The sequence below is a fragment of the Periplaneta americana genome, chromosome 11 (genome assembly GCF_040183065.1).
Source record: "Periplaneta americana isolate PAMFEO1 chromosome 11, P.americana_PAMFEO1_priV1, whole genome shotgun sequence".
NCBI classification, from domain to species: Eukaryota; Metazoa; Arthropoda; class Insecta; order Blattodea; family Blattidae; genus Periplaneta; species Periplaneta americana.
The window spans coordinates 13,650,786-13,673,616 of record NC_091127.1 but is presented as its reverse complement, the minus strand read 5'-3'; the positions used below and the strand labels follow the sequence as shown (position 1 = coordinate 13,673,616).

At 35.6% G+C, this 22,831-nt stretch overlaps 1 protein-coding gene across 1 annotated transcript in view; it reads right to left on the bottom strand.

The window, feature by feature from the left end:
* THADA (Thyroid adenoma-associated protein homolog) overlaps positions 1-22,831 on the bottom strand; it is a 65,997-nt gene that overhangs the window by 32,213 nt on the left and 10,953 nt on the right. The window contains exons 7-15 of the mRNA XM_069839026.1: positions 22,021-22,199; positions 18,891-19,114; positions 15,089-15,279; positions 12,544-12,894; positions 8,899-9,054; positions 8,101-8,304; positions 4,730-4,921; positions 2,540-2,690; positions 1,292-1,466 (exon numbers count right to left, since the gene is read on the bottom strand). Coding sequence (XP_069695127.1) covers positions 1,292-1,466; positions 2,540-2,690; positions 4,730-4,921; positions 8,101-8,304; positions 8,899-9,054; positions 12,544-12,894; positions 15,089-15,279; positions 18,891-19,114; positions 22,021-22,199 — 1,823 coding nt within the window. The remainder of the gene's footprint in view (positions 1-1,291; positions 1,467-2,539; positions 2,691-4,729; positions 4,922-8,100; positions 8,305-8,898; positions 9,055-12,543; positions 12,895-15,088; positions 15,280-18,890; positions 19,115-22,020; positions 22,200-22,831) is intronic.

The window sequence follows — 22,831 nt, the reverse complement described above, 5'->3', positions numbered from 1 at the left end:
TATGCTTATGTAATTCATTGTGAATGCTTTCATTAAATAACATGGACACAAGGTTTTATGCTTACGTTATGTTTATGTTTAATTTTCATTGTGAATGGGCTTTTACACTTTTACGGTTCTTATTTAATGTATCACATTTTCAAAAGAGGTTTGGACTGGACTTTTTTATTGCTGGCAAAAAAATAATTATATAAAATACAAAATACTCTTCTTCTGTAAAACACAGAAGTTCGAAGTGCCTCAACTCTCTATATTTGCACTAATGTTTTCTCAGAATATGGGACGGTCAGGTGCGCTTGTCATTTAAGCCATCAGGCTGCATTCTCTCACCTCAACCGACCAGTTAAATTGTGGTGACAATTTTGTGAATTTAATGCATTAATAAACAGTGATTTTAAATTACATATTTTATTACTATTAAACATTTAATTACATATTTCCCCGATATTTACTACATTTTTACATAAATGTTTCGACTTCAATATTACATAAACTCTGTGAAGTTCTACCTGATGGATCCACCACAGAGAAATATTGGAGAGCAAGAACACCAATGGCTTCGTTGCCAAAGCCCGGCATTAGATAACAACAACAACATATTACATAAACTTGCAAAACTTCACCTCAAAATCTGTGCTTCAGTGGCTGGTCATGATAATATCTTTGAAAAATATGGAGTGCAAGAGGTCAAATGACTTTATTGTCAAACGCCTGGCATTAGAAAACAACAACAACTTGCAAAACTTAACGAAATTTGATTAAATCAAATCAACTTAACTATTATTAACAGTATTTCTCATCAAATTGTCAAGACTTATAAATGATTTTGCATAAAACAGCAGAAAGAAGTTAACACAAAATGAAATTCTGAAACTAAAAACACATTTTTTCTGTAGTCGTCAGAATGAATTTCAAAAAACACTGACCACAATATATAAGCTTAAAGTGAAAATTCTGGAGCAAAATACTAGTCACAAATTTCACTGATTGCATCAACGACACAATTTTTGATTGAGCAAGATCAGTTGACTACATCAGTTATATACAAGTAAATCCTAATTAATACTACATTTCACTACTGATTCGTCATTTCTTACAATAAATTTTGCCGTTTATGCTGTGACTACTTTGTTACATTTGACTGCCCAAATGAACTTCAACACAGATTTTAAATACGATCACTAATTCAATTATTGTAAAAATTGGATGCAATTAATATAACCATTCTTCCAGACTGGAAAACACTGCTACAAAGTATAATTTTGCAACATACTAAATGTGATTAACTTACGTCCAATCCACATCAGAAAAGAGCTGTCGTACGCAGAACAGGCTTCCATACATGGGGCCTGCAGAGGCAGCTTTCAACAAGCTTTTACGTGCCTCAGAAAGTTCTGCACTCAGACGACCAACCAGAACAGACACAGCTAAGTAGACTGTTGAGTAGGACGATGGTGTGCCACAATCTGTCAACAAGAGATAAACCTTGTTATATTGACAGGCTAGCAATGAAATTTGTATAGGACACTTGTACTATAACAAAGTAAAAAATCTGAAAGAAGCAGAACAATACATATTATACAGAGCGTTCGCCTACGGGTGGGGCCAGGAAAGCGGCCTGGCTGCGGTGTTGCTTGCGGGAATCGTCTATCCGTAAGCTTCCGCTTTCTATACTATAGTCTGTAGGGTTTTCATTTTAAAAGTTTAGCAGCAGTAAAGACTGATGTTTTTGAAACACTAACTTCCTGTGAAACACGTCTTAGAAATTAATAAGGAGAGCGTGTAAATGATGCACTGATTTCATCAATTGTTTCTTCCATCAATACTCTTTGTCTTTGCTTAGGAATTGTAGCATTTAGCGATCCTGTTGTCCTTAATTTGTTAACAAGACGTCTAACAGCTTCTCTACCCTGAATTGGAGCACCCGAATATTTCACTTCAAATTGCCTACGCACCTCACTACATGACTCTGTTTTCACATGTGCATCATACATAAAAACTCTCTGTTCAAGCGTGAATTTTGCATTTTGCATTGTTAACAAATTTTACACACACGCTGAATATTTAAGCAACTGTGTCAAGAAACTGCACTGTACGTGTTAAATACTGCAACATCTGGCTCACAACTGATAACTTGTCGACCTTGATGTCCTTGATTGTCGAGCGTGTCTCAACAACTGCGCGCACAAAGCGGCATATCAGTACATGCCGCTTACCTGGCTTCACTCGTAGGCGAATGCTCTGTATTTGCTGACGAACAAATTATAATGGCTGAACATGAAGATACATAAAGCAACTTGTGAGATGAAGGTAATAATGCTAGCGAGAGCCCAGAGTTCAGTGCCGAAAGTTACCCAGCATTTGCTCTTAATGGGTTGAGGGAAAACCATGGAAAAAACCTCAACTAGGTAACTTGTCCCAACCAGGATTTGAACCCAGGCCTGCTCGTTTCACGGTCAGACGTGTTAACCGTTACTCCACAGCGATGGACTGTGATAAGCTACTCTAAACAAATGGAATTAAAAGAAGAGATGAATACCTCCTGGCAATAAGGCTCTCAGAGCTACAGCTGTGTTATGGAAAGGAATCAAAACACGCAGCAAGTACGCAGCAGTCATGCAGTCTGGGGGCCGACAACTCGATGCCAGCTGCAGGCAAACTTCCAACAATGAAGTAGCTTGCTCAGGTACCTATCACAACAAACAGTGTATAAGCATTTTCTTCTGTGTGTTGTATAACAGCAAACTAAATACAATAATATGATGAAAGAGTAATGGAACTCAGAAAAATTCTCTCCAGCACTGGGATTTGAACCCGGGTTTTCAGCTCTACATGCTGATGCTTTATCCACTAAGCCACACCGGATACCCATCCCGGTGTCAGACAGAATCGTCTCAGTTTAAGTTCCAACTCTTGGGTTCCCTCTAGTGGCCGCCCTCTGCACTACGTCATAGATGTCTATGAACATAGGACTGAAGTCCACACACATGTGCTGAGGTGCACTCGTTATGAGTGACTAGTTGGCCGGGATCCGGCAGAATAAGCACCGTCTTAAATCACGATCATCGCATGATGACGCAGAATATCTGCATGAAAATATCATATGTACTTCGGTACATTAAAATAATATATATGATATGCGTAAATCACTTCGTGATTTAAGACGGCGCTTATTCCGTCAGAACCTGGCCAACTAGTCACTCATAACGAGTGCACCTCAGCACATGTGTGGACTTCAGTCCTACGTTCATAGACATCTATGACGTAGTGCAGAGGGCGGCCACTAGAGGGAACCCAAGAGTTGGAACTTAAACTGAGACGATTCTATCCGACACCAGGATGGGTATCCAGTGTGGCTTAGTGGATAAAGCATTAGCACATAGAGCTGAAAACCCGGGTTCAAATCCCGGTGCCGGAGAGAATTTTTCTCCGTTTCATTACTCTTTCATCGTATGATGACGCAGAATATCTGCATGGAAATATCATATGTACTTCGGTACATTAAAATAAAATAATATATATAAATACAATAAGTACAAAATCGTTAGTAGTTTTACGCAAAAAAAAGTGATCTAACAAATACCCTCTAGGGCTTCTGTTTCAAATGTTATTTTGTTTAGCAACTCGACACAAAGTCTATTTATTTTCTTACAAATAACGTTATATGGGAAATGCTGGAAAAAAATACAACATTGTGTTTGTAAGAAGTATTTTGAACGAATATAGTAAATAAGTTGTAATCAATTGAAGAAAGAAACAAGTAACATCTTCACGAATTACTTTGTTTGTTTGTTTGTTTGTTTGTTGTAAGTCTACTTGGAAATAATGAATGATCACACCCATTTTGTAATCCTTATATGGGGAAATAATGATTAAGAAATTTGACTCCTTACCTCATAAATAAACGTATAAATTAGGACATATATTGTCGCTGCACCTCCAAAATCCGCTACCACTATGTGTTTTTAAAAAGATTTTGCAGGAGAAAGAAAAAGCATTGTCACTTTTAATTCTCTTGATTTTAAAAGCTACTTTCGGTATAATTTCAAACATTACACGAAAAATAATGAAATTATACCGAAAGTAGCTTTTAAAATCAAGAGAATTAAAAGTGACAATGCTTTTTCTTTCTCCTCCAAAATCTTGTTTAAAACACACAGCGGATTTTGAAGGCACAGTGACAAGATATCTTCCTTGAAAAGAAAGCTGGCTCTGAAAAATTTCCTTTTCTCCCTCAATTTTAAAGTTGTAAATCTCAAATCAAGTACCAACACAGCAATATTTTTTTTTTTATTATAAGCCAAACCAAAGATATGAAAGAAAAACAATTCAGAGATTTTTAGATACAGTATTAACAAAATGTATAAAACATGTTTTATACAGGGCAATTAATAAGTTCTTCCAGAATTCTGACAACAGAAACACAGCAGAAAGGGTTATATCAAGAGATAGAGAATCTCTTCATGTTTTGTTCGTAATAGGCACTGTGATGTACTTTTTTATTTATCTGCTAGAGGTAGAAGTGCTTTATATTTTCACCGCATTACTCCTGAAACAGGACATTTGGGTCAATGATGCTTGGACGAGGTATGCACTTTACACGAAAGACTTCGAAGGATTTCACAGATACTGATATTCTGAAACAGATCTTAATCTGCAATGCAAGTGGAAATATAACTCCAAGATCACTTCAAGAAGCATAAATATAATTATTACAAGTTGAACTAACATCTAATCCAATTGCTTCTGCAGGGAATGTAGTGAGAAGACGTAAAGCCATCAGTTTATTGTTTTCGAATGTGTCTTTAAGGCACTCCAGAAGAATGTTGGCATTGCTCTGTATCCAGACCATGGGGGCAGAAGGGCTCCACACTGGCTCAGTTGCATCAAATCCAAAGATTTCATGGCACAAAGTCAGCAACTGGAAATGAAAGGTCACAATATACAATTACAGGTCTGTGAAATTTGAGAAATCTTTTACACCATTTCTTTATACTTCTTCTCGTAACCTAAAAAAAAACGCACTTTTTAATCGGGAATTCTCATAAAATTGCAAAAAAACATAATTCAAGTTTTTAAACGAATTTTTGCAATACCTGTTGTTTTATTTACAAAATCTTAACAGTAAATTTAAATTAAAGTTCCGTAATTTCTGTACTTCGTTCCGCCATTTTATCGACAAATGAGGCAGCCATGTATTAAAATCTATATATCTTCACTGATTATATGAAACCTTCTATGTGACAGTACAGAACTTTTTTTTTTAGGAGGAAGGGAAAAGTAATTAAATATCAATAGGCCTACTTAAGAATATTAGAGAATTCGGTAGAAAATGTTAGTGAATATGATGGACATGAATGATATCATCGACGATCAGTGTATTACCTATTGATATTTAATTAATTTTTTCCTCTTTCTGAAAAATTACGCTCTGTACTGTCACATAGGAGGTTTCATAAAATCAACAACAACATATTGTAAAAACTGAAAATGGGTATTACTGAAAATGCTGAATATATCATTCTTATCGTATTTAGTAACTTAGGCCAGGATTATAAAACTTGCATAAAACATAATTGTAAAATAACACTTCCAAATTGGCAATAACACAGAAAGAAATCAAACTACTTTTTGTGAGACCATCTACATAAAATAAATATTTTTATACTCGACCATGCCGAAATGTAGTAATTATACACCTGGTAGCAGTCCTTTAATGCATGTCATTAAAGTACACCTATTCATTAAAGTTCAGGTTTTCGATTATTCTCGGATATGCAATCGAAAGACAACGAGGGAAACGTCATGGAGGCTGGAAATCCAATACTGTCGCAGAAGGTTATGTTCTGTTACTATAATAATTAGCGTTAATTGTAAATAATATTCAAATAAATTCAATTTGTCATCTCGTTTTTCAATTCTAAATCAATTTCCAGGTTATATCAAAATTAGTTCATGTTATTCTCTACAACTTCTGGATAAGACAATCAGCAGAAGACTCAAATTCGAAGTACTACAAACCTGCGTCTACCCAACACTACTTTATGGATGCCAAACATGGTCGACAACAAACAGACAGATGAATCCACTAGAAATATGCCAAAGGAAAATGGAACGAAAGATATTGGGAATAACTATGAGAGACAGAATTTCCAATGATTCGCTGTCCCAAATGGCATCAACAACAAACGTCACACAAAGAGCAAACAAATTGAAGTGGAAGTGGGGAGGCCACATCGCGCGGATGAAAGACGAAAGATGGACATACAGAGCCACCATGTGGGACCCGTGCACAGGAGACCGGCACAGAGGCAGACCAAGGAAGAGGTGGGCAGACTTCTACACAACACAAGCAGGCCAGCAATGGTCCAGAATAGCAAGAAACAGGGGAACATGGAGAACAATTGGAAGTCGACTACAAACGAAGACAGTGCCAGCCACAAACAACATCCCAAGTTGACTCAGTGAAAGTGCATTCAATATAATAAAAGTGTTAGTGAAATCAAATTAATCAAAGTGACAGTGAAATCAACTCCAACCAGACAAAGAAACACTAGACACAACCTAACGCGGAGTAACTCACTGCGTTAGTGAAACAGAGCTACCCTCTAGCAGGAGGCCTTTGCCCTTCAAGGGACACATTAGGCTATTATTATTATTATTATTATTATTATTATTATTATTATTATTATTATTATTATTATTAATATTATTCTTTACATTACATCAAGGTCAATGACATTATTGTTCCTCGGAAAAAATCAATACTTTCGCGTCTGCGCACATCTCACAATTCACGAGCTATGCACAAGGTCACTTCCGATCTTCAGTCAGATACAAATAAAATGAATACTTCTGAATAATTTCAAGTTAGAAATATGGTCGAGCATAAAAAGTCATATGAAACTTGCCTATAATGGTAATTAAGACGCTCATATGAAAATTATGAAACGAGCGCAAGCGAGTTTCATAAACAAACATACTCGCGTCTTAATTACTATCAATATAGGCTCGTTGCATAATGAACTATTCCTACTCCTGTTTACTTTATACAGAAGATAATACTATAATGGATATGACACACCTCTAGAACTGTACAAATTTAACAGCTACAGATCTGCCATTACAATACTGGGAAGCAAGAAGGCAAATGGAAGAACTCTAAGCATTACCAACCAACCAACCAACCAACCAACTTTTATGGGATCTTGTTGTTGTAGTTGTTGTTGTTTAGTCAACTGTCCGAAGACAGGTTTGAACCTCATAAGTAACACCAATAAGGCATCACTCATGAGGCAACAATGCCAGGAGATAATGAGGTAGGGTGGCCAGTTCCTTTTATGGGACCTTATATATAATTTATGTAACATCAAATAATTGTATGGTGTGCATAGAAAAATCCATATAATTCATGGTAAGATTGAGACACAATTACGTAAAATACAAAATTAATGCTTTTTAAGAAAATAGTTAAAATGCTCCTGATATTGTAATAACAATGATTTTGGAAATATTTTCAAGTACCAGTATTTCAATTTATAAAATATTTATATATAATATTTTAACATATTCTAGTGTTTTTGTAACCCAGAATCCAAATAGAATTTTTGTAACCATACATGCTTCATAAAAAAATGGACTGAATTTTCTAAATATCTTATTTTCTCTTCAATACATATTTTTCTCAGAATTTTTATCAAAAACTATAACTGTGATGAATGAGAGCTTACAAATTCTTAGTTGAAAGACGAAAGGGGAAAGAGGGGCAATTAAGAAAATCAGAGCAGACGTAAATGTAATGAAGATGTACAACACGGCCAGTTGTAAGAAATCATCAACTGAACTCATTCTGGATAAGATCGAAAACTTGTAAATAACAGCAATAAAACGTTCAGTTCACAGAGAAAAATAAACCTCATACGAAAATTCAAAGCACTAAATCTCCGAAGTAATTATAAAACGTTTAGCATGCTATATTTTATCAGTTACTAAACATAAAAAACAAACTTGAGTATGACCATATACTATCCAACTGATGAATTACACTAATTATAAAAATGATCATATTGTTTCATGCTAGTGAAGATCCGGATATGTTACCTGCAATGAAGATCCACGACGTCCAAAATTCGCTCCTGGAAACAAATTGATAAAGCAGAAGTCAAGCAGCCACAGAAGAAAAGTGTTGTAACTCTTGAGCAGATGGGCCTCGTTACTATCAGTTTCCAGCTCCTTTTTCTTTGCCTTTCCTTGCTCTATTTTCCGAAAGAGAACCTGTGAGCTGCCATGAAGTCTTGTCAGTACCTGGAACAATGCCCAGTTGGCATAACAAGACAATGATTTCATTACGCCCATCCAGATTACAATTTCGTCACAAAGGGAACAAACAATGTGACACTATATACACAATTGTAAATTTCTATTATTTAAGAGAGCACAATTTCTTTGTTTACAAGCTGAACTAAATAGAGAGGCTACTCATCAATTAGCACTGGTCAGCTTGATGAATTAATGACTGAATTTGGTATAATTTTCCTCTATTCAATACCTAATTCCCTCTTTACCCTTTCCTATCCAGTCCTCTGACTGAACTCTTACTTTCTTCGACCCCGACGGCATTAGAGCATTTGAGGCCTAGGGGTTCATTTCCCTTTCCTTCCTCCTCTTTCTACTTTTCTGTTCCTAGTGCTGACCTGCTATGGCACTAAAATCGTCCTCCAGTGGCTTAAGGAGGGAAAGCTGGTGATCAACAAGATCTCTCAGCTAGGTCCAGTGGACCCGTCAACCAACCAATCTAGAGTTGTTATTCAAATAATCTAACAACTAACTTTTTGTAAAGGCTGAAAAAGTTGACATAAACAATTTCTGCAAAAAAAGAAGTCATGGTATGTAACACACCTTCTTCATGAGGGCGAGAGTCTGCTGCCTAGATGATGGGTCCTCCGTGTTCACGTTGTACACCAAATACGTCTTAATCAGCTGCAGCTCACATGGAGAGAAGGCCTCTGTGCTGCGATGGCTGACAGCCAACAGAGACAAGGCTGACACACGAATCTGGAAAGCAGTAATGTCATTACATAAGTGCATCTCCATACATGGTTACATATAAGTATAATATGTAAAACTAGCCATACCCATGCGCTCCGCTGCACCCGTTAGAAATAAATATAAAGTAATTACATAATTAAAATAGGACATTTGATCCAGGGAACATTCGTGTTTGATAGAAGGATAAATCGTTTAATATGTTACTTCATTTAAATTGTATTTAAAATATTAAAATGCGATCATTTTGATCCAGAGACCACTCATTTGGTGCAATGACAATTCCTTTAACATGTTTCTTAATTGTTATTACCAATTATTTTTGGAAAAGCGAAAATTAACAGAAAAATTTTGGCTACAGATTTATTATTGTGTTTATATTATATTATATTATGAAAAAGTGTGTTGATAACAGATGTATTCGAATTAGAAAGTTTTTAATTTGTTGTGGGAGCTCTTGAATCTCAGGAGGAACAACTTTTACAACAGCGCAACATAATCTGCTTGGCTCATTACCCAATTTTTTTGCATTGCATTTATTGCATATGTATTTTATGTATTTTAACACGATTCAATTGTGCATAGTTAAAATTTTAATTATAAAATAATGGATTGCTAAGCTAACGTACTATTACTGCATACTAAATCAATACACTCTCGTTGTTCGTTAATTCTCTGAGATAAAAATGAATATGTTCATAAACATTATTTTCAGAAATACAGGAAATGAATATACAGAATAACCTATCAAGTTTTCTGTGCATAAGAAGCTATTTTAACCTTACCTGTCCTCAATTCACTCACAAGTTACTGTAATAACATTATAGCATTATGTCCATCCAGAGAAACTACACTTTCCAATGATGAAATAATAATTAATTATACAAATTGGTTAATTTAGCTTCTCATATTACTTCATACAAACACAGAAACATTGTCTGTAGGCTATGTTTTATAGCTTTAGATTGTTGTGTCCGAGACCCCTTATAGACGAAGTCATTTGTTTTTTATTTCAATACACCGCCTTAGATGGCAGTTATTTTAATTTTAAAACTCATTTATCTCATTAAATATCAGTCCTATCAAAATTTTTCAGAGAATAAAACTTATCAGAAATCATTTTTAAAGAAACTTTTGTTATGTAATATATTTCACAAAAATCAATAATAAGCGAGATATTTCGATTTATTTAATTCAGGCTCCCTTATAACCCCCCTTTTAAATAACGTATTTTGAATGCCATATAGCCTATAATCTAAGTTACAACGAACTTAATTTATATTCCAATTTTCATCGAAATCCGTTCAGCCATTATTGCGTTAAAAGGTAACAAACATACAGACAGACAGACATACAAACAAAAATGTCAAAAAAGCGATTTTCGGTTTCAGGGTGGTTAATTATATATGTTAGGACCAATTATTTTTGGAAAATCGAAAATTACCAGAAAAATTTCGGCTACAGATTTATTATTAGTATAGATACTGTTTTGCACGATCGTGTTTTTGTTGTATATATAGCTATTGTTGTTAGGCCTTGAAAGTTAGAATTCCCACATAGAAACTTGTTGCTAGGGAAACCATTCATCATAACATAAAACTATACTGAAACAGACCCATTACAGTGCACTTATTGTTACTTATTTACCATTACAGTGCAGTTTTGCGACGGCTTTGGAATAATATTGCTCTAAATTTTCAATGCAAAATATATTGTACTGTATGTGCAATTTTAAAAATATCGCGCAAAAAATGTTCTACAATACACATTTGTGAAGTGCATTACAAATCTGCGAGTTTTTCAATGTTCGAGATTTTGTAAAAGCATTTCCCAACCTTGTATCGTAATATACTATTTTTTTTTTATTTACACTAACAATAAAATGTCATTAAAATCTTACATGAGAATGAGAGAGAGAGAGAGAGAGAGAGAGAGGGGGGGGGGGGACTGCGTGTGTGCATGTGTGTATAATATAATATAATATAATAAATAAATAAAATAAATGTATATAAATAAATAAATACTATTCAAGATTTAGTTTACTGATAGGTACTATAGAAAATAAGTCATTAAATTTAAATTTAAATCTAGAGATGAGCTGGTTGTTGCGAAGAGAAAAAATAGCATATCATGATAATGAGGGCAAAACAAGGATAAACTAGGCATTCCCAGGGTAATTCTATCACATCAAAGATAGATAGCAACTCTATTGTTATAAGGATATAACATCTATACTAATAATAAATCTGTAGCCAAAATCTTTCTGGTAATTTTCGATTTTCCAAAAATAATTGGTGTTAACATGTATAATTAACCATCCTGAAACCGAAAATCGCTTTTTTGAAATTTTTGTTTGTATGTCTGTCTGTCTGTCTGTCTGTCTGGATGTTTGTTACCTTTTCACGCGATAATGGCTGAACCGATTTATATGAAAATTGGAATATAAATTAAGTTCGTTGTAACTTAGAATTTAGGCTATATGGCATTCAAAATACTTTATTTAAAAGGGGTGTTATAAGGGGGCCTGAATTAAATAAATCGAAATATCTCGCTTATTATTATCATGAAAAATATTACATAACAAAAGTTTCTTTAAAAATAATTTCCGATAAGTTTTATTCTATACAAAAGTTTGATAGGACTGATATTTAATGAGATAAATGAGTTTTAAAATTACAATAACAATGTCATCTACGGTGCTGTATTGAAATAAAAACAAATGACTTCGTCTATAAGAGGCCTTGGACAACAACAATCGAAAACTATTAAACATAGCCTACAGAGAATGTTTCTGTGTTTGTATGAAGTAATATCGGAAGCTAATTAATTGTTTAATTATTATTTCACCATTGGAAGATGTAGTTTCTCTAGATGGATATAATTTTACAATATTATTACAGTAACTTCTGAAACATATAGCAAGTAATATAAAGTATACACATTAAAACTAAATGATATGTCAATCTTCATTAAACTATGGTTGCATGTAATAACAATTAAGAAATATGTTAAAGGAATTGTCATTGCACCAAATGATTGCTCTCTGGACCAAAATGACCGCATTTTAATTATTTAAATACAATTTAAATTAAGTAACATATTAAACGATTTATCCTTCTATCAAACACGAATCTTCCCTGGATCAAACGTCCTATTTTAATTATGTAATCACTTTATATTTATTTCTAACAGGTGCAGCGGAGTGCATGGGTATGGCTAGTAGTTAATAAAAACACAAAAACTGATTTTATGGATTAACACACTCTCAATGACTTGTTCAATTAAATTCCCTTAAGAATACATGGATGATTTATTTGTGTAAAAAGTATTCCTGTAGTTAATATTATAATTATAATATTTATAGTATCAGAAAATAGTTTATTTAAAATATTATTTTTGGGAATTAATGAAAAGACTTCATGTTTTTTCTGAAGTTTTAAAAGATGTTCCTTATTTTTGGTTTACAAGACCAATATTTTATTAGAAGTCCATCCTCACCTCACTGTCCTGGTGATATAGAGCCTGCTCCAAAATCTCAAGCTCAACAACACCCTTCCACATGCCTGGTCTGGACGGCCCATCTAGAGCACCCTGCCTGCGGGCCAGACGGAAACAGGCAAGAAGTGTTCGCAAGTGAGTTGACGTGGGGCTGGAGGGCAAGATATGGGACGCCAGGCCGGGAACACGGCTCACAGCTGTAGCCAGTATGGCCTGCAGTGGACCACACTGGCAGGGGGGCACCCAAGCCAGCATGTCGAGCACTGGCGTGACCCACATGTCTCTCCACAGTGCAGCATCTCGCACCTCGCCCGCATGCTGCAGCATGAGGCGCTCTACTGCAGACGACACCTGCAATCACACGCCTTGCTGACTCAACAAACTTCAGAAATCTCCTTTAATATTTATCTCATGAACAGAAATTCTATGTGTTAATGCCCTGAGAACCAGTGGAAATTTTAATGGATGTGATGAGTAAGACTGGATCTATCCGGCATTGTAATATAAAGTTTCTTTTTCCATTGCTGGAAATAAAGGTTTCTTTGAAATGAGTAAACGAAAATAGAAAATAGCAGAAGAACAGACAATACTAAGAGATATGCTAGTGGAGCTAAATGACAGCTGTGAGCATTATAGGATGAAGATAAATGTAAACAAGACGAAAGCCATGGTTGTCGGAAGAAAAATAAAGAAGCTAAACCTGCGAATACTAAATCAGGCAGTAGAGCAAGTGGACAGCTTCAAATACTTGGGGTGTACTATAAGCAGTACCATGGAATTCTGCCAGGAAGTCAAAAGGAGGATAGCAATGGCCAAGGAAGCTTTTAATACAAAAAGGAACATTATCTGCGAATCTCTGAAAAAAGAACTAAGGAAGAGACTAATGAAGTGCTTTGTGTGGAGTGTAACACTGTATGATGCAGAAACATGGGCATTACAACGAAGTGAAGAGAAGCAAATAGAGGCATTTGAAATGTGGATATGGAGAAGGATGGAGCATGTCAAATGGACAGACAGAATAAGAAATGAAGTTGTGTTGGAAAGAGTGGGTGAAGAAAGAATGATGCTGAAACTGATCAGGAAGAGGAAAAGGAATTTGTTGAGTCACTGCCTACTGAAGGATGCACTGGAAGGAATGGTGAACGGGAAAAAGAGTTCAAGACAGAAGAAGATGTCAGATGATAAACGACATCATATGCGGAGACAAAGATAAAGGCAGAAAATGGGAAAGATTGGAGAATGCTGAGTTTGCAACCTGCCATTTGGCAGAACACTACGTAAGTTATGTATGTACTGTAAGTATGTATGACTGAAATTTTGTTGTTGTTCAATACCTAAAGCAGGCCTGCACAAGGTTTGCACTCTCCGAGCCAGCTCACAGCTCATGAGCGGAATGCAGATATTAGCTGCGCTCTGTATAAGGGTGGACTGGAAGAAGGGGTGATCTCGTACAAAATATACACAAAATGAAGTACTATTACGAGTGTTTATGAAATGAATTCCCGTTCAGTGCTTGCAAAACTATCTTTGACTATTATTAATTAATAAAGAAATATTTATTTTACAGAAATAATAGAAATTCTATAGCTACTTAAATGTACAATATCATTTTGTTATATTTTTATTTATCAGTACATCAAAACGAGGTTTTATGCTGTTGGCAGCTGAAAGGAACAGTAGCCTACTGATCATAATGAAACATCAGTTACAGATGTTCGATGTCTGTCTTTATTAAAGTTGATAATAGAAAACAGTTGCTCACAAATATAAATGTTGAGCCAAACATAGCAATCATTTTCACAGCCAGCCTGTGTAGTCGTGGATATTATTGCTAATGTTTAGTTTTTGTAAAACTCTTTAGCCCTTAGGTGACATTGAAGATCAATAAGTTAAGAGCTGTAAATCGTTAAATGTTAAATGTTATGTTCCGTGTTTTAGATTCCTCCATACTGTACTGTAGCAGTAGGTAAGCAACGTGAAACAGTTACTGAGAATAGGCCTACACACTGCACTCCACTAGATAACTGAGTGGTTGTTTCCCTCTCCTCTACCTATAGCAAGTCTATGTCATTCTGACGTATCTTCCTCTCCGTTTCGGCGAGCAATAAACACGGCTCTCCCGCTCTGAAGGAGCGCCCGCGCTCATTGAGCGTTGTTTGTGCAGGTATGACCTAAAGGTAACATCAGTTATCTTCAATACACGTTTTGTAAAGTGACACGCAGAATACAATTATTATACATAAAGTTGTGTACAGAAAAAGATTACTCAAAACTCTCAATATCTTTTCCTTTCACTTATTATTTTAAAACGTGAATATTATGATGTTTGTTGGCGACTATTCAGCACTTGGGTAATATCTGTCATCATGTCAAGAGATCAAATCCTTACTTCCAAGATTACTACTTTCTTAAAATACAGTATAAGAAATTGCTATAAGCAGATATAGTTGCACTAGACTTTTTCATGTAAAAGTTGAAGCATTATTTAAGACCATAAGTATTGTTAAGCAATTCCCCGTATCTAATACCACATGGGTGCACTCACATGACTTGTAAGGTTGGGATCAGCCAGGGCCTTGAGCAAATCCTTGACGAGATGTGGCATCTGATCTATGAGCACCTGGCAGCCTATCTCATCTGCCACAGCTGCCAAACCAATGTACTTGGACTTCTTCTGTGCTGGAATCTGCACAACCTCCTTCATTATCGTTGTTATCACTCCACATCCATTTGAACCTGCGTACAAAATAACAGCTCTGTATTGTAAAAATAATTAATTCAAAATTATATTATTTCCAGCTCTGAAATAATCTTCTGATAATATAATATTTTATAATGCTGTACGGAGCAGAGATTTGGACAATAAATAGAGTACAAGAAGGAAAACTAAGAGCCACTGAAGTGTACTTTCGGGGAAGAGCAGCTAGAAAGTCAAGAAGGGGAAAAATAAGGAATACAGTAATAAGTAGGGATCTGAAAATTTCGCAAATTTTTTAATTGTGGGGTAGAAAGTATTTTTGTTCATCTGTAAGATGATTTAGCATGATTTTCTGGTTGAATTGTAAGAGCAAAAAAATTTGAATTTCCTATCAAATTGCAAAATCGCGAGAAAAATACTATTTAATAACGATTTATTAGTAAAATGCTGTTTTTTAAGTGAAAATCTCAAAAAAAAAAAAAAAAAAAATTAAAGACAATTTTTAAGTCCATTGTATGTAGCTACATGTAAAGATGTGTTTTCCAAAACTTCTCAGTCAGAAAAAAATAAACTGTCAATTTTGAAGAAAAAGGACCCAGGCCGAAAGAACTTTGAGGCTGTAGCGAAGATATTCTACCCAAAGAATGTAGTTCTATTGAACAATGTTGACGAATCAAATATTGATATATTTCCAGGATTTTCGAGTAGACCAAAACAAGAAATTCAAAGTGCATACAATTCATTTAAGAAATTTATTTTAACAGCAGGTGAAAAATGAAAAATATGACATAGTGAAAGTATTTAATGCTTTAAGAACAGAGAATAAAACATTTTCAGCATGTTATTTGCAAGTATTGTGGACACCAACAAACAATGTGTTTTGGATGGTGCTGTAATTTGAAGGAGGAAAACGCTGAACTGTACACAATGTTATTTTTTGCGAAATGAAAGGTAGAATGCACAAAGTTTCCTTTGGAAAAAAAACAGATGCTAATTTGGAAAAAGTATATGCTAATTTCAGAAAAACAGATGCTAAAAATTCAGGTCCCTAGTAATAAGGGAGATAATGAATGTAGAAATTGAGGACATCACCCGAATAAGGGCGTATACAGCAAAATGTAGTTCTGATATAAACTAATTTCAATGTTTGTCAGCTGTCAGGTTCATCATAGTTGCGTCGAAAAAGTTTTCATCACTGTTAAATAGTTTCGAGGATATTTAAAACAAAATTATTGAAACATAACAGCAAAGAGTATGTTCTACTATTAGTAAATAAATATAATATGGAACTCTGTATACGCCCTTTTCCGGTGACAATATGTTTTAGTACTGTTATTAATTATTCTGATGTTCTAGGTGTCTAACTTCGCATAAAAATTAATTATATATGGGAACATCTCGTACTTTATGTCTTTTTATTCTTCATGCATCATCACTATTGTTGCTAGAGTCATCTTCACCATTGTGTGATGATGTCCTGGCTTTATTCAGCATTGAGTTCAGCCAACTTTGGACATCTTCATCTAAAAACTGTAAGAAGTCTCTTAAGTCCTTCGCCTTGGAGGGTTTCAAAGGCACTGGGTTCATTTGTGTTGGAGTCAAAAGTTTCAGCTGTGACACTTCCATTCCCGTCTTCCAAATGTTGAAGGAAACAAATTATGCAGATTATGAGGTCCAAGCTGAAAATACTCCTCATGTACTGTATTGCACTTGTTTATACTTTTGCATCATGATTGTATGAGGACGATTTAAGTCTGTACCCCTTTTATCACTGAGTATGTCAACTGGAACCAGTTTATTCTGAACTGTTGTTAATCGTTTCTCTGAAATTTGCAATAGACTCGATAGAAAATTTCGACATACATCAATTTTTTACCCCCATTACAGAAAACACTACATTTCCACACATTATCCCTTTCCTTGAATGACTGAAGATTCTTAGCTTTTAGATTCACTCTTTCAAGGCAAGAAGTAATAAAATAATATTCTAATTTCGAACCCATGTCCCAAAAACGTTTAAAAATAGAGAGTTGATCGTCCTTCGAAATTTCATGTGTACACATTTTCATACATTATCTTCTTACCGGTGTAAATGACTTCTTTTCCACTTCCTTGCCTGTACAAGTTGTGTATGACTTGCCACTATTTCCATTCATTTTCCTTTATTCAGTTTTCAGTTTAGTTTTGTTCACAAGCTTCTTTTTTCCTATATTTTCGATCATGATTCACTGCTGCAACTGACAACCTGAAGTAGGCCTAAACATCGAATATTAGCCTACTACAGTACGGCTTGCAACAGCATGTGACTGCCGTTGTAATAGGTGCGTTCACCTGTTCAACGTAAATGCGTAACATTGTGTCCTGTGTTATGTATTGAAGCTAGACTCACGAAAATTTACTACAGTGTACTATGTACATTCAACTATCTAATCCCTTGATCGTCGGAAAAGGATGTATAAGCGTATACACCATTATTCGGGTGAAGTCCTCAATTGTGAATGAAAAAAAGATTGCAATGGTATGTAATGAGAATAGAAGATGAAAGAATACTGAAGAAAGTGATATAATGGGAACCAGAAGGAAGGAACAGGGAAGGAAGACCAACTGAAAAATGGATGAAAGGAGTGAGACAGTGCATGGGGCTGAAAGGATTGCAAGATGCAATTGCATGGGATTGGGAACAATGGAGAAAAAAATTAAATGAGCAATGATATTTTATGGTTTACAAATTTATTTGCTTCAGGAAAACTACAGCATTGTAGAAAATCCTTAAAAAAAATTACCTTTCCTTGCTCAAGCACGTTTTAAAGAACAGATCGTTTTATTTTTTATGGGATTAAGATTTGTAGCAGTTCTTTAACAGCTGGATTAACTGCACAGATGATGATGAAATGATAAGGTAACAATGAGACACTATTGTAATGAGAATAGCAGATGACACTGAAATACTGGGAGAGCTCTTTCACACAGATGTTTTTTCCAGAACAAATCTCGTAGGATCTGCAGGAATTGAATGAAATCCATGCCATCAGGTGGCTGACCTACAGCTATGCTACTAACATTTGCAGATAGCTGAGAAATGTTGAATTAAATACGCAGGAAAATTAAAGTAGTGTATATGAAGAAAATTATGTCCAAAACTGCTTTGCCCACTTGGACAAAATGTTCTGGAAATGCAACATCGGTCCTGTTGATGAAAGACCATCTCAGTTTCGAGCTTCATTACATTAATTTTTGATTAGCTGGTTGATTGGTTGGTTTTCATTCCCTCTAGAAATGGTCTACTAAGACCTTTCTGAAATTCTGCTTATTTGCCAGCGTTAAACTCAATTTCTGAAATGGGAATACTTGAGAGGCAGGCTGAAGACGGATCATGGAGACGTCATTCAACGCTCGTGGACTATGGAAGAGGAACTAATGCTTTCACGTGCTTCCACCCCTCTCTCTCCCAGTTCTGCATCCCTGCACTATTATTCATCACAAACCTTGCACACACATTGTAGTATATAAAAACTAATCCCTAGCACTGTTCCTAGATTTCATCATACACACTACCACAAGACAAACCAATCTAATCGAACCACCTGGAAAATTACGGACATAAGTGACATTTATGATCAGACCACAAGAAAGAATTCAAGTGACGAACCTTCGTTCTGGAGGAGTGCTCCCAGCTTGACCAAGTTGTGCAGGATGCCTGCAGCGCTGTGTCGTACGCTGTCCATGTAATGTTCCAGGTGTATCCACATGAACTGCAGCATCTCCAGCAGTATGCCCTCCACCACAGTGACAGTGCCAATGTTCAGCAGGTTGCGGGACAGCAGAAGAAGGGCTCGACTCACTACCAGCACCATCCCAGAGTCGGCAGTGCTTCTACAAATAAATAAATTACACATAACACGTCCTTTATTTTCTGTTGTTAAGAAAGCAATTTTACTGTAATACAACTTTCTCATCAAGAGTTCCCTAATACTGTGCCATTCTACTTTGAAATATCGATTTTTAAGCAATGAAATTTCATGCCCATTCCCTCTATATTACAAAATTTAATCAGGTTTAGACAGTATATTAATCATTTTCACACTGAAATTAAATTCATCTTAGTTCGTTGGTGCATAAGTCACTGGGACTTCAACACATCCACAATCCATGACACCCACAATGTGATCAATCAATCAATCAATCTTCTTAATGTATCCAGCTGTTTGCTGACAACATAAAGTCCACTATAGTCCACTGTAGTCTATTCAGTTGTTGTTTCTCACGAGAAATGAGGGGTATTTTGATCGGTGTTCATTACAGATGCCTGTTGCTAGTAGCCAGAGTTGGGGTGTAGTCAATATATACTGCAGGGCTGTGTCTTCTGCAACTGGTACTGATGATTTTAATTTACTTCTTTTGTGGTTTATGGATGGACAGTATAGAAGAATGTGTTCCAGATCTTCATCATGATTATTACACCACAGACAAGTAGGATTATCAGAAATGTGAAATCGGTGTAGGTACAATTGAGTGACAATGTGACCTGTTCTGGCTCTTGTTAAAAATGTTTGAACATGTCTGGGCAAGTTTTTGTACATTTCCAGGTCATTTGGTTTCTTTTGTACAGACTGTAAAATTTTTCCTGTCGGGACAAGTTACCTAGTGGGGTTTTTTCTGAGGTTATTCCTCAACCACTCGAAGCAGAATTGCTTGGTAACTTTCGGTGTTCGACTTCAGACCCATTTCGCCTTCATTAGTATCATTTCCATTAATCATTCAATAGTTTACAGGTCGACCAGGAGGACATGGTGGACATAGTTTGAGATCTGCCTATAGGCGACATCTGTCTGTGGGAACTGCATATATTCAGTGAAGCCGCAGGGGGCTTAATAAGTGGACTGTGGGTGATCGGGATCAGATAGATGGCGCCTTGGTGAGTCATGGAATCAATGGCAACATGTTTTTCTGGTTGAGGATGCAGCAGATTCAGGCACATGAATTCCGAACAGATGCCATCGATCTGAGGAGGCTGCAGAATAACATCACAGGCAGACGGAGGAACAGTCTCCAGTCAGAACTGACTGATGTGACTTATCGATACGATGGCACCATGCAGTGGATCATGCGCTTGAAGACCGATTCTAAGGACTTCAACAATCATTCCAATAAAAGAAGGTTGCACAATAAGTCTAAGGTTGCGGTGCTTGCCCGTAGGCCCTTCTCCGAAAGAAAAAAAAAACAAAAACAAATAGCCCAATACTAGCATTCGATTATCATTTATATATCATTCCTATACATGATGCATGCTAAAAGTTGTCTGCGGATTCACCTAAGAAGTTTGAACAACATGGAAAAAAAAAAAAATTACTACTAAATTAGGGATGTATAATAATATGTTAATCTAGTCCATCACTGTGGAGTAACGGTCAGCCTGCCTGACCGTGAAACGAGCGGGCCCAGGTTCAAATCCTGGTTGGGACAAGTTACCTGGTTGAAGTTTTCCCTCAACCTACTAAGAGGAAATGCTGGGTAACTTTCAGCACTGGATCTTTGACTCATTTCGCTGGCATTATCACTTTCATCTCATTCAGATGCTAGATAACCACAGCAGTTGATAAAGCGTCGTAAAATAACAAATTAAAAAAATGTCAATCTGATGCTTTCAGCTGTCATAATGTACAACTTACTAGCACAGTAATATGCAAACACCAGGTGAAACAGGGTAATATGTTTTGAACACGAAAAATTAATCAAAGAACAATCGTGATTGTAACTATGTACTATGAATCTGAATCTTATTTATTCTGTACTGAGATTATCTAAAAATAACACAGGAATGAAATGACACAAGAAGCTCGTTAATGTAATATAATCAATCAATCTTCTTAATGTATCCAGCTGTTTGCTGACAACATAAAGTCCACTATAGTCCACTGTAGTCTATTCAGTTGTTGTTTTTCACGAGAAATGAGGGGTATTTTGATCGGTGTTCATTATAGATGCCTGTTGCTAGTAGCCAGAGTTGGGGTCTAGTCAATATATACTGCAGGGCTGTCTTTTCTGTAACCGGTATTGATGAGTTTAATTTAATTCTTTTGTGGTTTATGGCTGGATAGTATAGAAGAATGTGTTCCAGATCTTCATCATGATTATTACACCACAGACAAGTAGGATTATCAGAAAGGTGAAATCGGTGTAGGTACAATTGTGTGACAATGTGACCTGTTCTGGCTCTTGTTGAAAATGTTTGAACATGTCTGGGCAAGTTTTTGTACATTTCCAGGTCATTTGGTTTCTTTTGAACAGACTGTAAAATTTTTCCTTTGTCAGAAGAGAGCCAATTGTTGATCCATAGGTTTGTAAAATGAGACTTTACTGAAGCAATAGCACTGGATAGAGATATCACTTGGTTCAAAATATGTTGCCTGTTTTGCAATATTATCGACTTTCTCGTTTAGAGGTATACCACAATGACTAGGTATCCATTGAAATGTTATTTCCTTTTGGAGTTCTTTTAGTTTACTTAGTTGTTTCTGAATTGGAATAATTCTATGTGCATATAGGTTTGGTACATATTTAATTGTATTAAATATAGCCCCCTTGGAGTCGGTAAGTATGCAAATAGATTTTTCAGAAATTTGAGTAACACACTGAAGAGCAGCATCAATAGCTAGCGATTCAGTGTCAAGACTGGAGGAGGCTGAACATGGTATGAAATAACTTTCTTGATATTTTGGAATATAATATCCTGCTGCTGATGTAATATAATGTAATATAAGAAGTTAATACAATATTACCTCTGACCAATTTCATACAGCTGACGGAATATGAAGTGTATAAGAGGTGTGCCAGTGTCAGGATGAAGGCAACCCAGCTCTGAAGCACTGAGAACATTAAGCATGCCGCAGTAAATGCTGAGTTGGCACACATCAGTTGATAGATCCACTCTCCATGGCATCTCTAGTTTCTTGATGGTCTACAATAAAACACAGAGAGAAAAGCAGTTTTAAATGTATCCTCAATTGTATGCAGCCTTCACAAATTTTATTCAATCACAAAAGATTTCTTTCAAGTAAATATTTCTTCTTTCTTGAAATTAACACATTGTGCTCAATTTAAACTATTTCTAAATATTATTCATCTTTCATACACATTTCAAATGACATGAAAAAGTAATACACTGTCGCAGAACGCCTTGAAGAGGATTGCATAACATCCTGAACATTCTGAAATTTTGACAATATTGTTTAGTTTCTTTATTGCTTGGTAAATTGCATACAATTGAAAGCTTTCATCAAACTTAAAAGTAAAAAATGTTCAAGTGAAGAAAAAATAATCCTAAAATTTTTGTAGAAATACTTGGGAGATAGAAAATGCTCGTGAAGAACAACGATCTACGAGTCCCAAGATTCCTTCAACTCAATCCTCAAATTACGACTCACTAAACTGAATGAAAGGCAATAACTGTAAACTTAAAATTCTGCACTTCAAACTACAATACAGTCATTGATTTATGAGGCATCGAATTGTAACATTACAAAGTACAACCATAATGTCAAATGCAGTGAAGAAAGGAGAATAATATGAGTCTAGTTAAAAATGAATTGG